General features: G+C 41.5%; 1 protein-coding gene across 1 annotated transcript in view; it reads right to left on the bottom strand.

The window, feature by feature from the left end:
• The window catches only part of ITPR1 (inositol 1,4,5-trisphosphate receptor type 1), a 320,331-nt gene that overhangs the window by 183,150 nt on the left and 119,463 nt on the right, over window positions 1-17,718 (bottom strand). Inside the window, exons 6-11 of the mRNA XM_089919578.1 lie at window positions 11,490-11,576; window positions 9,327-9,485; window positions 7,054-7,152; window positions 5,831-5,914; window positions 5,587-5,733; window positions 1,419-1,514 (exon numbers count right to left, since the gene is read on the bottom strand). Of these exons, the coding sequence (XP_089775704.1) occupies window positions 1,419-1,514; window positions 5,587-5,733; window positions 5,831-5,914; window positions 7,054-7,152; window positions 9,327-9,485; window positions 11,490-11,576 (672 nt within the window). The remainder of the gene's footprint in view (window positions 1-1,418; window positions 1,515-5,586; window positions 5,734-5,830; window positions 5,915-7,053; window positions 7,153-9,326; window positions 9,486-11,489; window positions 11,577-17,718) is intronic.

Genomic DNA, 17,718 nt, shown 5'->3' with positions numbered 1-17,718 from the left:
AACAGTTAAAAGCCTGAAGTAAATAAAAGATCAGTACCCAGTGATTGATAATCCTGCTTATTTCTAGTTAGAAAAAAAAAAAAAATGTCTGGCTTCCAGCAAGAACTGCATCCGCCCCAGGACATAACAGATGATGCAACCACGATTGATCTTTGGCAAACCATGTAATCAACGTTTCTCACAGCTGGTGGGCTGGGTCCATCATTTCCTATGGCTCCATTTTAAATTTCAACTTAGTCTTAATCTTCGGCTCTTCAATATTTCAAAACCATCAGTTCATACAAGTGTCAGGCATCCCAGGGGGGTTGGAACATTTAGATTCAGCCTTCCTTGGGGTCAGCTGCAGAAGCAACACTGACACCCAGGCATCACCTTGAAAATCTCTGAGCAGTCTCACCAGTGGTACCAGATGACAGGAGGTGTCCCTTGATGTACGGCTAGAATCTGGTATGAATATGCATCGTACATCTTCCAGCAGATCAGAGTAAAACTTAACATCTGTCACACAGTAACACGGCTCCTTAATTTAATACAAAAACTAAAAGGGAAATTCCTCCCATCCTTCAGTGTTGAGTCTTGCCTTTCCTCAAAAACCCTTCACGGTCATTTAAAATACATTGCCTTGATTTTTTACATTCCTGTAAGTAAAAGACCCTGTCTATTCCACTAAAGCTCTGAGTAACCAGGCTGTATAAAATTACGTAATTCTTTACGGGTTTTAATGCTTCCAGCTTTACATACCATGTTTCACTGCGGCCAGGTCTTGGTCATTCGTGTTAGGATCAGGGTTGGTAAATAAGATGCGGTGAGAGTAGTAAACAAGAGCAAAATGGAAAGATCATCCTAAAACCCTGATTAGCATTATGTTTTTTAAGATCGATTCTCTTAGCCACTGTCAGATACAGCTGACCCTTGAACGATGCGGGAGTTAACACGCGTATAATTTATAGCTAGCCCTCCAAACCTGCGGCTCCCCATCTGCAGTTCTTCTGCATTCTCGGATTCAACCAGCCACAGACCGTGCAGCACTGCAGTGTTTACTACTGAAAACTATCCACAGGTAACTGGACCCGTTCAGAGTTCAAACCCACGTCGTTCAGAGTCAAATGTATACAGCACAGTATTATTAAATAAAGTCACCAGGATGGACATTACATTCCCACCACAGCATTATTTTCTAACTGACCTTCTCCCCACAGCTTGATCAGAATCCCTGTCAAATACTAAAATGTGTTCACGATTTTTGCCTCTTCTTGTCTATAAGCAGGGAAATGAGGTGGAAGGAAACAGAAAAGCAGAAGGAAAAGCTAGGTAACTGAGCATTACCCTCAGCCCCTAACTACTTAATGGATATAGGTAAGTGAGGAAAGAGCAGTACATCATCCCTGAAGGAGAAAAACTATGGGGCTGCCACTTACCTCTGCTGCTAAGTAATGCCCTGTAGCAAGATGCTTGAAACGGAAGAGGCTGTTCCAATATCCTGCTCCACCCCGACACGGGTCATGCTGGACCACCTGCAACAGGAGTGGAAGAAATGTCAATCCAAATGAGGGCGGCAATGAATCTGAGACACCACCCAGAAGTCATAGTGCAGGAGCCGTATTTAAGCTGAAAAAAATCATTATCTTCCAACAAACGCGTAACAAGTATCATATGTATTGTTAAGCAATGTTTCTCCGAAGGAAAAAGAGTCCCCTAATTAACACGAAACGGTTGTAAGACAAAGTTCAGTGGTTTTCGGATTATTTGCCTTAATCACAAGGAAGAAGTTAGATCCTGGACTTCATCCACAAAAGGCGAAACAAGCAGAAAAAAAAAAAGAATCTCATGGAAAACTGTAGCAATTTATCCATGCACTCATGCACTATAATACATCCACACGCCTGTGCTTTGAAACTGGACACTCACAGTGCCTGGGCCAATTCAGCCTACAAATAAATGTAACCGTAGCTTCTGCTCAAGATGGAATAACTGGCACTGGGAGTTGCTGCCATAAATAGACACCTCACACATGTCATGAACATGCCATAGACAACGAGAAAACTGAGTAAGATATACAAAACAACTGGGCTCAGATGTTGGATGACAGGGAGCGCACAACTGTGATCTCTGAGGACAGGGAAATAAGGTGATCTCCACGACTGCTCCAGCTTTCCGCTGGGAGGTCCGCCCTCTGGACAGTGGCATCGAGAAGAAGTATTCAAGCAGAGGAGATCAGTCTCACTGAGGTGAGGAGATATGTCAGAACTTAAGGAGGCTGGGGTGACTGGAATTTGTCAGGGCAGAATACAGAGCTCCCCAGAAAACAATTTCCAGAAATCTGCACAGGGGCCTCCTTTAGTCTTTGGCTAAATACCCAAGCTGCATATGTGTAAGGCGAGACCCCACAAGGCCAAATAAAAAACGAGAGGGTAGTCGTAAGCTCGACAATCCAGGAGTTCGCACAGGACTAGAAGGTGTTCTGATTCTAACAAGCCAGAGGAGAGGCCGGTTGAACACCTGGGGCATTCAGTATCGATGTCAAAAGGCATCAGAAGGCATACCTTAGTAGCAGGGCTAGTCTAACCCTAAAAAAATGCTACGGTACACTTGACCTAATGACGCTTTAAAACAAACCTCCAAAGGATCAAAGTGATCTACAAGTAACTTTCTTTGTCTGGCAAAACAAAATTCAATACTCTTTAAAGGAAGGCAGCAGATCCAGAGAGTCAACAAAGGAGCGTCACAACATTGACCATATTGTCATAAAGCAGCGGACAGGCAAGAATCAGGAAAATGCAGCCTGTCAGACAATATCGAACGACCCAGTATGTCCATGTGGTTGGTGGAGGCTAGAGAAGTATGTAACAGTGACCGCCAAATTCTCCCATTTTGATACGTACCCACACATTTTGAGAAACTCAGTGGTTTCAAAGTAGGATAACTACACATACACACACTCACACATGCATCAAGACACATCATAATTAGGTTAACGTAAACCAGAAATAAAAAGAAAAAATTTTACAGTAGCTAGGGAAAAAAAGAGACACTATATGCAGGGAACAAAAGAAAAGAAAACCACTGAATTCACATCAGAAAGTAATGCGTGCAAGACAACAATGGATGAACGCCTTCAAGTACAAAAAGAAATAACTGTCTATGTAAAATTCTACACTCAACAAAAATATCCTTCATGAATGAAGGCCATATGGGGAAATGAGAACCTTTAATACACTGCAGGTGGGGACATACAATAGTGCCTTCAAGACAGTGTGGCATTTCCTCAAAAGGTTAAACAAAGTAACCATATGACCCACAATTCCACTCCTGAGGGAACTGAAACTCCTCACAGAAACTTGTGCATGAATGTTCACAGCAGCATTATTCACAACAGCCGAAAAGCAGAAACAATCCAAATGCCCATGAATAGTAAATAAAATATGGTATATCCATACAGTGGAATATTATTTGACAATAAAAAGAAATGAAATACAGATACGCATGGCAACATGGATAAACTTTGAAAACTTTATGCTAGGTAAGAGAAGTCAGGTACAAAGGACCACATATTGTAGGATACCATTTATATGAAATGTTCAACCTGGGCAAATCTATAGAGATAGAAAGTGGACCAGTTACCAGAGGTGGGGAGGGGCAAATCTGAAGAGAAATGAGCTGTGACTGCTATGGCTCAGGGATTCTTTTGCGTCAACTAAAAACCACTGAGAACTACACACTGTACATTTCTGAATTGTGTGACATATGAACTGTATCTCAATGAGGCTGTTATTTTCAAAAACGAAAAATAAGCTGATCTTTTTAAATGAAGGTGAAATAAAGATATTCACGGACAAATATAAAGTTGTTTTCTTGTCTTCAAATGAGAGCTGAGAGAATTGGCCAGTGGCAGACCTGCACTACAGAAATGATAAGGGAGTTTTTTAGGCTGAAGGAAAATGATTCCAGATGAAAACTCAAATCTACACCAAAAAATGAAGAGCTGGAGATGATGACTATGTGGGTAAAAGACTCCTGTCCTCTTGTTTTTCCATGTTTTTAAAATGCAAGTGACTCCTTAAACAAGGCAAAAAAAAAAATAAAAATGCACTATGGAGTTTATAGCATATATAGAATAAAATGCAAGAGAACATCACCACAAAGGACAGGAAGGGAGAAACAGAAGTGCAGCTGACCCTTGAATAACACGACTTTGAACTGTAAGGGTCCACTTACATGTGGATTTTTTTCAATATTAAATACTACAGTGCTACATGGTTGGATGAATCCACGAATACAGAGGAACCACGAACACCGAGGGCTAACTATTAGTTATACGTGGATTTTTAACCATGTGGAGGGTCAGTACCCCTAACACCCATGTTGTTCAAGATTCAACTGTATACTATCATAAGGTTCTAACATCACGTGTAAAAAGTTATGACGATATGTAAAACTGATTGGCAATGAGGTGAAGACGTATAACGAAAACCCTAAATCATGACCAAAAATATAAAACACATGGTGTTGCCTTCCTTCTTTTATTTGGAAGGGACACTTATGTTTCTAAAATCCTCAAGAAAATAAAAAAGGAAGATGTTCAGTGTTTCCCTAGAGTATTCAGAGGGAAAATTGGCAGGGAACAGTTTTGCGGGGGAGTAAAAATTAGACAGCTGTTGCTTCTCAGATGATAAGATATAGAAGATGTTCTACAGTGGACTTCTGGGTTAAGTTAGTCCGTACTGCAAAAACTCTCCCCCAAAGGTTGACATGTTTAATTCATTTCAATCAGTTTGTGAGTGAAGAAGACATGGTACTTGCTTTTAAGGTTCTAAAGTCAGTCACAGTGACTTCCGTAAGGTTCTGACATTTCTAATACTTTTTTCGTTTATGAATTAAGTCCCAAGTCCCTACAGCCTGGATATATTGCCCTTCAGGATCTGGTCTCCTAAAACAGTTTCTGTCTTATTTCGCATGACTATCCTCTGTTCCTCATCAAATGAGGTTACTGAGTTCTAACCCAAGGTTGCCTCACATTTCCAATTCCACGTTAGTATCTTATAGGAAGTGACTTACTCCATTCATCCCTTCCTTCTGAAATATAGGTCATCCCGTCAGCACCAGCTCAGATGCTACCTCCTTCAGGAAGTCTTCCTTACTCCCTTGCCCTCCCTCATCTACACATCCAGAGGACAGGGAATGTGCCTCTTTGTGCTTTGGGGGAGTAGATACTTCACCATCCAGTATCTTTCCATCCTATCACCAATGTGCACTCACCTACAGACTGCGATGGGCTAGGCACTTGATTACATATTGCTGTGATAGATAACTGAGCAAGGGAAAGAAAAAAACAGAAGGAAGAGATGATCAGATGATCCAGAGAAAGAAAGTTCTAACTTCAGTTGGGAGTTGGCTTCCGAGGTAGCTATTATTTTCCTCCACAGGAACATCTGGCATCCTTCGGATATGGCGTGATGTGTTTGTTTCTCTGAGTCATCCCAAGTCATCCATTGTTTTTGGAACAAGGTGGGTTTAAGTACCTGGATGTGACTTATTCCTATAAATCCATGAATCCTTTCTCCCTGCTTGCCCCACCCCATCCCTTACCTCCACCTCCCACAGGGCTTTTGAACTAGTGGCAGACGTGGCTGACTGCCGGCCGGTAGTTCTCAGGAAGACATGCTGCTTCTTCCTGTGCTCGTCACAGGTGAGAAACTTCTCCTGCTCGGCGTGGAACAGCCTCACCACGTCACCCTAAAAGTCAACACACGGAGGAATGAAGGAAAACGCATTTAAAAAGAGAACCAAAGAGGACCCAAGTGCTGCCCAGCCTGTAACGTATCAAACTTACCCCCTTTAATATGTCATCTTTGTTGTCACTCCATTTCATGAAAAGGACTATTTTCCAGCTGGTATTGCAGTTGACGGAATTGACCTAGAAAACAAATTAGTTATTATTTCACATACCCCTCAACAACTGTGGTTTCCTGTGCCCAAATGCCTTATTTCTGCCCAAGAAGCAAGGCTGTGCTTCAGCCCTCCAAGCCTAAAGACTGACATCATGAAGATCATAGAACTTGCAAACTCAATTGGCCTGATAGAAGTCTTCGGTAATAAATGGTTCATTTGTACCAGTCAGTATGTATGCTGCAACTCCGGCTAACAGAACCAAGCTTCCTGCCCCCCGGAATGATATCTTCTTCTTCTTCTTTTTTTTCCCCCAAGTCTCTTGTACTATAGCCAGAACGTAAAGGCCCAGTGAAAACAAGTATGTATAAAATGAGATAAGCTACAAAGGCAAAAAAAAAAAAAAAAAAAAAGTCCAACGTATACATCCTAAAATGTTAATGATACAGCCATTGTTTGTACACGAAATATATGCCAGGCACTGGGCTAACATTCACTAATATATTTTATCCTCAGCAACACCCTAAAAAATAGCAATAACCATCATGCCCATTTCAGAGGTAGGAAAACTGATGCCCAGGGAGACTGGATAATGAACCTACAGTCACAGAGGTAGGGAAGGGCAGATTCAGGATTTGAATCCGTATCTGTTTCCAGAGCTTGTGTCCTCCAAACAAACATTAGGCAAACATTTATGTCACCATCAAGTTATTGCCCTTGTGTCCTAAAATTGCCAATTAAGTTAAGTAGATGTACTGCCAAAAGTAAGATGTCACTCTCACAGGGCTGCCGATGGCCGGCAGTGTCCCCTTCTTATGAATTAGCAAAAGACACACTCTTTAGGGAGACCAGTTAGAAAAGGGTACCCCTCTGGCCAAAAACACTTGGTAAAGGGGGCCCTTCTCTCGTTAAAGAAATTAGAAAACAATCCCCCAGGGATACAAAGCTTAGCAAACTGAGCCCTCAGGTGACATCAGCCCCCACCCAATGAACAGGCTTATATAACCTCATGCGGCAGGCCTGGCTCTCGGTTTGTTCCCCTGCAGAATGGGTACACTGCCCCGAGTCACTACTCAAGTCGCTGTGAGCACGCACATGCTCTGGCCCCAGGAAGGTTTGCTCCTGCAGCATATGCCTGCCCACAAGCCATAACTTCATTTCCCTTACCTCGTTGCAGCCTGGGTTATCCACCAGCTGATGACTGCTGGCATGTAAGGGCTGGCCAGCATTCACGGGGTTCAGAACAACCTTGTCACCTATGACCACCTGGAAAGGAAAGGACCAATAGAGCATTTCACAAAACAGGTCAGGACTGCAGACTGACCAGTGGCTAGCTCTGGCAGGAGCTGTAAGAGCCTGCATAGAAGGCGGCCCAGCTTCCAGCAAGTAGAATGATACAGCACAAATGCACAATTAACTCAGCTCAATATTCTATCATTACCTAAACGGGAAAAGAATTTGGAAAAGAATGGATACTTGTATGGGTATAACTAAATCACTTTGCTATACACCTGTAACTAACACATCATTGTTAATCAACTATACTCCAATATAAAATTAAAATTTTTAAATATATAAAGAATGGAATTTCAAAAAAAATAAAAAATTATAAAAAGATTTTAAAACCCCAAAGCCTGACCCTGACCAGGAAGGGGTGATGTTCACAAGCCTAAGGGTAAATTTTTGCCCACAATTGTCAATGATTATCCAAAGGCGATCTCCAAGTCAGTCCAGAGCAGGAAGAAAAAAATCGTATCTTCGTTTGCTTCAGTTAAGGCACTTGTACAAATAAGCTCTAACTAAATTTTAGGAGTAGAAGCAGATTATTGCCTGAAGTAAGTCTTTATCTTTGAAAGAATAAAGCTATAAGTTTGTATTTCTAAAGCAAAGGCTTTTATACTTTTCTGAAAAGTCGTATTAAGAAATACGTTTTCTATTACGACTCAGTCATACATACAGACTTATGTGGCTATATGTGTATATGTATGTATGTGTATATACATATATGCATGTATATATAGAAAGATATAGAGATGTCTATTTATCTAAAAAAAAGTCACCCCCCCCCAAACAATCTTATCCCCATTATATTTAACACAGCTTGATATTGCCTATTCTATTCCACTTTCTAAAATGAGAGTCCCAAGCTACTAAATTGATCTCTTGGCCCATGAGTAGATGAATACCTGTCCTTTGAAAGACACTATTCTACAAGTATTCAAGTCCATCTTACTTTCTCAACTAAGGCACAGCTAAACAGGTAAGCTTAAAGGACAGGAAAGCAAAGGACTTGCAAAAATGAAGTTCAGAGCAAAGCACCCTTGTCTTTTATTATGGGAGTGGAAGGAAGAAGAAAAGAAAGGATGGTTTCCTAAGATGTAAAACACACCTATTCTCAGTTTGATACATTTGGGGAACACATACAACTAAATTTTCTCTAACTCAAAATATATGCAAGTTAAATATGTCAAAAAACCCAACCCTTTAGGTGAAACCTAAGCTTTACTGGACTTATTCTTCTGTACTCAGTTGATGATCACTATGCACTGTACACCCGCTGCGAGGGGGCTGCTCAGGTACTAGATGCTTCACGTATATCGTACAGACTTTAATATGCACACAAACATATAAACTGAAACATATTTAAACGACCCAAAGCTTGTATACTTAAATATTAAAAAATGGGAAAACCCAGTTTCAGGTGAAGGCAAGTTAAGCTTTTTGACAAGATTTCACACTATTTAAATACATATTTCTTTTTGGTAGAAAACAACTATTTCAGAATCTTAACGAGGTTGGAAATACAGCTGATAGCATTTAAACATAGTCACTGTTAAGTATATGCCCACATAATGACTTACTAACGTAGCTAATAAGTATCAGAACTGTTCTAAGTCACCTGGAAAGGATTTCTGGGGCTTTATAACTTAATGACCCCTCAGGAGAGGAGCCAGCTCGGGACCAACCACAGTCATTGAAATGGAAGAGCCTGCAGAGTTATCAACAAAGAGCAACTGAGGATAATCCTAAAATCCACTCTCCTTCCCTGATCTATTTACTTCCTTTCCATCCTTCTGTCCTAACTTTATTTCCGCAATACAGAAGCATTTCTTTTCCACTACTGATCTAGAAGGACAGGGACACTCCCCAGGACACTCATACATGATAGCTGCTTTTGTGGTAAAGTTACTCAAGTAATGGGCTGCTCATATGATTTTTTTCAGAAGCCCAGTAGGAAAAAAACAGAGCTACTGTATTTAGGTCACATTGCTCTCCAAACTTCCCTGTTTCCCAAACACTGGTTTCCATAGTGATTTCCTTCTCCTCATATGGGATAAGCCTCTGGCTCCAACTTTAAATTTCTCTTAGTTGACTCTAGTGTACAGTTATGGTTGGAGGCCTGGCACGGAGCACGCCCTGGGCTGGGCATGCACACTTACACTGTCTCCGATGGATCGCAGCTTGTAGAATGGCTGAATGTAAAACCAGGACCCTTCGTTGCCAGCCTCGTCCAACGTTACTCTCATGGCATTCTTCTCCAGCAGAGCTGGAAGCCTCTTATTCACTGTTAGGTATTTATTACTTTTCAAATGCAAGAGCTGAAAACCACCAAGAGAATAAGGTGAGTGTCAGCACGTCTCCGAATCTCTACATTTCTCTCTCAGTCATATAAGATATGTATCAAACACTCCTCCCACCACTGAGCCACCTGTGAAGTTAGAGAACCACAGAAGTGGTTAAGGCAGGGAATGATTAGAAAAGAAGGAAGACCAAAGGGAGCAGAAGTAGAAGGAAGAGGAGAAGACATTTTTTTCCCCCAACACAGCCCTGGACAAGATAGTTGTCGCTCAGGTCAAGTGCACCATCAGCTAGGAACATCACTCTGCCATTGGTTAGCAGCAAGGGGTCTAACCCCAGGTAAAGGGACTAAAGAACGGCAGTCTGAATATGCCCTGACATGAAGGTGGAGCTAAGGAACGGCACTTTTGAACAAGAGAAACAGTTCAATTTAATAAGTGACCCCATTAGGGGACCGTCAATTCACTTGGAAAAAACATGGCTGCTATGGATTTCCACCTTGAATTTCTAAGCACTCTATTCTTAATTCTTGTGTAACGGTTACATGAAGGGGCTGGAAAGATGGAAGATCTAGATGCGAAACGTCTCATAGTAAGTCTAGACCAGGAAGAGCTGACCAAGGCTTCCCAACTCAACAGGCTGTAAGAGAAGATGGAGGGGAATATGAAAGACCGTCCAATCCCTGGAGAAATGATAAGACTAGCATGGGACACACCACCTCCAACTGCCAGTATCTCCCTTTTCAGGTTAACAGATACAGTTTCTAGAACACTCCTAGGAGGCCCACAAATCTTCTTGTCTGATCTGTGAGTCCCTGACATCCCCTGGCCATGATACATAAGGCAATGCCTTCCCAAGCTTCCGTGGTACTCTGATATCAGAGTAGTACCTCTGGTCTTCCATGCACCTCTCCAAGGGCTGCACTTAGCTGGCTTATAACCTGGCATTACCTACAGGTGATCCTCAAGATCTAGGCTGGGAAAATAAGAAATATTAGGTAATAAGTATTCACAGCATACTCTGTGACAGGTACCTCTCAATCATCCGAGGCCGTACATACCATTATTATTCCCATTCTGCTACTGAGCCAGCTGAAGCATGGCAAGAATTTCTGCCCAATACCTAACAGGAAAAAAAGTGGGAAGGAACTCCTTTGTCATTTGTAAAGTTAATATTAGTATTAGTAAAGAGAGACAAATCAGGAGTTTGGGATTAACGTATACACACTATTCTATATATAAAATAGATGAACAACAAGGACCTATGGTACAGCACAGGGAACTATATTCAATATCTTGTAATAACCTATAATGCAAAAAATCTGGAAAAGAATAGATATATGCACATATGTATAACTAAACCACTTTGCTATATACCTGAAACTAACACAACATTGTAAGTTAACTATACTTCAATTTTTAAAAATGGTTTAAAAAAAGCCACATTTGGCACTGGACTTCTTCACACAGTTTTCTGCAAGGATAGACCTAGGTGGATTTTTTTTTTTTTTTTTTTAGCAAAACCTGTTGTAGCTGTTTCTTAAGTTGTGTTTTATCCTGTCAAATTTGAAGGTACCAGATATAAACAAGTAAACCTCACAACCCGTGAGGTAAGACATGAGACCTATCATCAAATATTCTACCTGAAGGTACAGAATTGCTCTTCTTACTTCTGGCGACCAGCTCTTGAACCAATTTTTACCAAATATGAAGAACTTCCAAGCAATGCAAGTTAGGCAAAAGCGCAACAGCCAGGCTCCTCTTCAGACAGGGAGCCTCCCATCTAAAAAATGTGGACAGATTTTAAATTAACAGTACAGGGGAGAGAAGTGGACCCTTGCACTGAGAGAGAACCAACTAAAAGCCCAAGAGTCCAGCCCACATCACAAGAAATGCTAGACCTTTTGCAATAAACTGGCTGTGTCCACAGAGTCCTATCTGTCCAAACCGGGTTTCGTGTGCTTGTTTTTCGATTCACTCTTTGTAAAGCTTCAGCTCCACGACAGAACAGCAGCTTTGACCCACCTGGATCACATTGCCATACTGGATCACGGTCCCCAGCAACTTCCTGTTTTCTGTCTCATTCTGCTTCTTTTCCAAGTCTGCGGCATGCTGTACATAGAGGACGAAGATTGGTCACAAAGAGGAAACAATGGGTTATATATTTCTCTGCCGCAAGGCAAAAGCAATATAGCCAGTTCATACAAGAACCACAAAAATAAGCAAATGCCTAAGTACACTCTGAGGCTAAGTGCAATGAGCAAGGGGTTCAAGAAACCAGCCCACTATGCCTTGTTTGCTGGCCTTCTTGGCTTTTCAAACATGTAGTCCATTTTTAAGGAATTCATGGACATCTGGTTAGGGTGAGATTAAGTCACAAGCTTATGTATTTTTAAAGAAAATAGGGTAGGGTTGGAAGGGAATTTGCATAGCCCTTTTATGATTTGTACAGGTCTTCTTTATAGCTTTGGAGTAAAATAAAACAGGATTTAAATACTGGTTTTGTGACCTGGAATGTGTTAGTTAACATCTTTGCAAGCCTCAGTTTCCTCTTTTGTAAAATGAAAATAAAAATAGTACCTTCACCTCACAGGAATCACACAGCACGGTATCTCATCACTGTGGCATTCATGGAGTGTTAGTTATTATTGTTACATACCAATTATAATTTATTTAATTTTCACAGTAGTTCCCTGAGGAGAAGATCATTGTCTCAATTTAATAAAGAAGAAACAGACTCAGAGAGATGAAAAAGTTTGGTCGACACTGCATAGCTAGTTGAGTGGGTACAAAAGGAGCACTGTTTTCTCTACTACTGTGTATATTTGGAATTTTGCTTAATAATTTCATTTTTTAAAAATTACACATCTATTAAGTAAGTAAGAGATAATCCTCAAACCCACATTTGGGTTAACTCCAGATTTACACATTCACAAATGAGGCTGGAGATATTACTAGCGCAGCTCTGGCGGGCCAGGGAACATGGTAAAACCAAATAGAGGGTTCCCATAACAGTTTGCCAAGGCCACCAACCCGCACAGTCACTTTTCCTTCGTTCACCTGTGTAGCTCTGCAGGTCTGTTAGCATATTATAACCACACTCAAAGGGAACTAGTTTCATCCTAGGCAATTAAACTGCCGTTCCAATCTCTGATTCCCAAACCCAGACTAAGTAAAACAAAAGAAAAATAATGGAAGAAATACGGCATCTAATCTGATGGGTGACAGAAGCATGATGATGACCAATGATGTACTTCAGAATCGCTTCCAACGTTCTCTTCGTAGAGTCTCCCCTTGCCTTGAGGCAAGATGCTACCAGATGCCGGTGGGTTAATGGGCTTCTTTCCCAGGGAACACGTCCGCATTTCCACACAACCCTTCTGGACTTGGTCATGGTTCCACCACAGACCAGCTTTATCATCTTGGCCAGGTCGTTTAATCTCACCAAGCCTCACTGAGCATTCTCATCCACAAAATGAGGGCAATACAAGCCTTTTTTCTCCTTAATCATAGAGATTACAGAAAATGCGTACCAGACACAAAACAGGCATTCAATAAATTTTAACCATTGCTATACACAAGTTTCTGTAACTAAGAAACGTTCTAATGAAAATTTCAAAAGGTGAACTAAGGTGGGTGGGTGAAGAATCTTTCAGTTTCCTTCAAATTCAGCATTTGCTCCACCTTTACCTGGAGTATAGGTATTTTTAGGAAGGAACATCTTTTGAGAAAAATAAGCTGCAGGAAGCAATCCTAAACTAAAAAGAAACCACATTTATAGGAGGGTAAGGATTTGCCTAAGTTTGTGTGGCTGACTGCAAGTTTGTAGCATGTGTCTCAACCCTTTAAAACAATGGTCTATTCAGAGGCTTCCCTCTTTCTCTTTCGGAATTAGTTACCAGTCTGCTATTCTCAGTTACAAAAAGGTAATATCCACTGGGTTCAAGACACATCCAGAAATAATACCAGCGCAGACACCATGGCAATCCTTGGCATCCAAACCGCCCTAGGCATGGCTCTCCCCCAACTCTCTCTTCCCCTCCATAAACACCTTCCCATCCCCTCCTCCCACCTCCGTTCTCCCTATTTTCATGCCTGAGCTGTACCCTATCCAAAGAGCTCTACAGTACCCACAGGTTCTCCAGGTAGTTTAAAAAAAAAAATACACTGGACTGAATCCACTTGGAAGGCAGGTTTATACTTTGCAGAGAGCCACTTATTCTTTCTGCTAAGCAGTTCTCAGCTAATAAGGACAGGAAAGCTGAGAAAGCAAAAAAAGGTCAAAGGTGGGGGGAATCAAGGAATTCAGTAAAATAAAACAACATTTTCCAACAAACAAATACAAATTTTCTCTGCTCGAAACACCACACCAAAAGGATTCACCTTGAGAAAATTATAAAGTAGTGTTTCTTGAACTTAAATGATATAAGGGCTCCTGTTTAAGAGGGAAAATTCTCATGGGTATTCCTCTTACTCTCTCAAGAATTTCCAGTGGCTTCAATCTAAGAAATATTCATTTAAAATATTAAGTTCCTACCTACGCTCAGACTAAGTACACAAGTGGCAATCCAGTGGTCACTGGCATATCTAAAAGGAAATGTCAGATTAGTCACCAAGAAGACACATATTTCATAGTTAAGACTAATTAAACACCAGCAGCTCTAAAGATTAAAGGTCATTCGTGTACAAACATACAAAAGATAAAATTAGAACAGAAAATACACAACTGGAGAATAAATATCTAAGAATATCAAATATCACATCTGAAAACTCCATTAAAAGGTTTAATGATGACCAAGCCTACATATAACTACTAAACAAACATTCCACGCATTAAGCTTACGGACCATTCTAAGAATTCACTTTTCCTATACGCACTCTTTGTTTAAGGAGAAAACTCTCCCACTCACTTCACCTTTTACCAAGTGTACAAATACTATATATATGTTCATTTGAGTTCACAAATCAGTCTTTAGATAACTCCTCCACAAAACCAAATTTGTTCCCTTCCCCCAGTTTTACTGATATAACTGACATATAATTGGGCTTTCAGAAAAAAAAAAATTCATCATGATTTTTAGTTCAAAAGGCTGATAAAAAAGGAAGTAAAACTAACACATTTTAAATCAACTATACTCCAATAAAAATTAATTTAAAAAATAAAATTTAAAAAAAGGAAGGACAGTACAGACAATACCTGGGCCCACTGATCAAGGCTACTTTCACCCTTGAAAAAATTAAATCTGGTCTATTAAATCCCTCAAGTGTATTCTAAAGAGGAGCCCACACTGTAAGACAGTGAATTTGGGGCTTCCCTGGTGGCGCAGTGGTTGACAGTCCGCCTGCCGATGCAGGGGACACGGGTTCGTGCTCCGGTCCAGGAAGATCCCACATGCCGCGGAGCGGCTGGGCCCGTGAGCCATGGCCGCTGAGCCTGCGTGTCCGGAGCTTGTGCTCCACAACGGGAGAGGCCACAACAGTGCGAGGCCCGAGTACCGCAAAAAAAAAAAGACACTGAATTTGTATAACCTTTCTGAAGAATAATCCAGCAATATCTACCAAAAAGTTGTTAACGTGCATAACTTTGATTTAGCAATCCCATTTCTAGGAGTTTCTCTAAGATAATCTGGCATGTGCACAAGGCCATAACCATCATTTATTTTTGGGGGGAATGGCAAAAACTGTCAGAATCCTGAATACCTCCTCCCCCCATAGGGATTGGCTGTCTAAAATTACAGTACTGCTATATCCTGGAGTAATCAAGTAGCCATTAAAAATACAGAGCTACCTATTTATTCATGACATATTAAGTGGGAAAAAAAGCAGGTGAAAGAAAGAGAAGCGAAGGACTTCCCTGGCGGCCCAGTGGTTCAGACTCCACGCTTCCAGTGCAAGGGGCATGGGTTCAATCCCTGGCCAGGGAACTAAGATCTCACATGCCGCGTGGCACCGCCAAAAAAAAGGAAGAAAGTGAGATGGCATGCCCCCTTTAATACTTTAAAATATAGAGATAAAGGAATAAAATAGGGGATGGGAGACTGGGGCACACACTAAGATTATCTTTGAGGATTAAGGTTTAGAGATCATTCTTTTTTTTTCCTTTTCTTACTCATGTATACTTTGGAGCTCACTTCTTCCTACAATATTCACTTCAGAAACACCTTCATCGTACCTCTGTGGCAAGAAGCCTAGATTTTTAAAAAGCCGTCTTAAATGTGTTACCTTTTCAATATTTAAAAACCCCAATAATTTAAGTACCTGTTGCTCTTTTCCCTTACACAATGGGCTGTGGACAGTTCTGAATTTCTAAGGGAGAAATCACGCTCTATGCTATGATCTCTACCATGAAACACCACAGACATTACGATGCTCCCTAAGCAACATCAAGGTCAACCCCCCATCACAGTCACCTGTTATTTTATTTCAGAAACGGAGAAACCATTATTAAATTACTACAGAGACGTCACTGGAACAGTGCGGAACCTTATTTAAGGTCAACAAGCTCTGAAGTATCTAACATAAATATTAAGGCTTCTGAAAACAAGCAAGGCAGGACCCAGGCTTCAGATGACAATAAAGACTCCTCACTCCTCTGGTTCCTCCTAGCTTGTAGAAGCTACGGCTTAAGGTAATGGACCATTTCTCAGAACCAAAACAATGTAGGTGCTGTTTCAAGGTAACAGGTAAAAATGCTGTCAGGAAACGGTAGTCGAGGGCTGTAGAACAAATTATGTGATTTGCAGATTGGGGGAACCTCATTCTGCCAAGAGTCTTGGGAAATCACGACCAGGGGAGTTAGAATCCGGTTATTCTCTCAGAACGAACAGACACACATAGCAACCAGCCACTAGATGTCATTGTCCTTCAGGGAGTTGGTGGCATGTTGCTTATCCTAGTCAAAAGGAAGTCAACTGGTCTAGACGACTAATTCCTTAAATGGCATTAATTTAAAATAATCTGACCTTTGATTGGGGTGCTCCACAGTAGCTGACAAAAATAAAAATGAAAACCCACTGGAGACTGGCCGTCCGCCCCCAAAGGCAAGTGGCTGCCCAAAATACAACATTTTAATGACGGCACTAGAACATGTGGACGACTTTCAGACACAAGAGGGGGGAAAAAAGGTCCAGCCAAGCAGGAAAGCAGGAACTGCACAAAGTTAACAGCCAAGACCTGCAAGTCATGTCAGTGATCCTGAATCAGGAGACAGTGCTGGTTTCCTTTTAAAATTTATTTAAAACAGAAACAGCATGAAAGAGAGAATTTATTGTTTATTTTAGTAAGGAGTTCAAAGTTCTTGGTCACCCTTAGGGTCGCCTTTTTCAGCTCTGTGGCTTTTTCATGGTTCATTTGTGGGAAGGGGCGGGAAAAGGAACTGCTGATGAAACAACACACGTATCACAGGCTGAGAACAGTCGGCCAGGGGACGCCATCCTGCTGAGCCATTCCTGTACTGGTGTTGAGTGTTACGTTTTAAACTTTGAGGGAAGTAGCTGCCAACATTTTTTAAAAATTGAGAGATGACACATCAAAGCACGGATTTTAGCTTCTCTTGAAGAAGCAGAAGATGTGGTGGCAGTTCCTGGCCCATCTTCCCACGCAGCAATGGCAGGGGAGCGGAGCTGCCCCCCAGACCCGCACACAGGCGCACGCCCCTTAGCAACCCAGCCCACCAAGGCCTCTTGGTTCCAACTGGCTTCCTGCTTGGCCATGAGGAATCTGAATTTACAACTACAGCTGTAAAGAGCGTAGGAGAAGAAAGGGTTTGAGACGGACTAAGAATACCTCAGTGGACAGAATCAATTTCGTCCGAGAAAAGGGGCCGCAGGACTGCTAAGGCCACACTCTTTCCACCAAGATGACCCCACAGGCCTACGTGCTAAATGGCTCTCCCAAGAGACGTGCAGAATTGAGCAACCTTTCCTACCCATTTAACTCGATTCCCATGCTCCCAGTACAGACTTCGGGGGCGTCCTGGATCCTCACAATGACTGGGGAAGGAGGGGATCGCTACTCATACTTCACGGACAAGAGCCAGGGATGCTGGATGCCCTGAAATGTATAGCACAGTCCTGTGCAAGGAAGAAGCATCGTTCCTCCCACACAATTTGGTATTCCAGTGGACAGTCACATGGCTTAAAAAGCTGCAATTTCTGAGCCAAACCCCTAACTCCACTTAACACATGAACACAAAGCATGGATCTGCACGGTTCAATTAATAATATTATTAACACCTTTTCCAAAACTGAGAGTG

The sequence above is a fragment of the Delphinapterus leucas genome, chromosome 10 (genome assembly GCF_059928025.1).
Source record: "Delphinapterus leucas isolate spDelLeu-1000000601 "Yukka" chromosome 10, BTC_Dleu_Yukka2, whole genome shotgun sequence".
NCBI classification, from domain to species: Eukaryota; Metazoa; Chordata; class Mammalia; order Artiodactyla; family Monodontidae; genus Delphinapterus; species Delphinapterus leucas.
The sequence above is the reverse complement of the archived record's forward strand: the minus strand, read 5'-3'. Positions and strand labels throughout refer to the sequence as shown.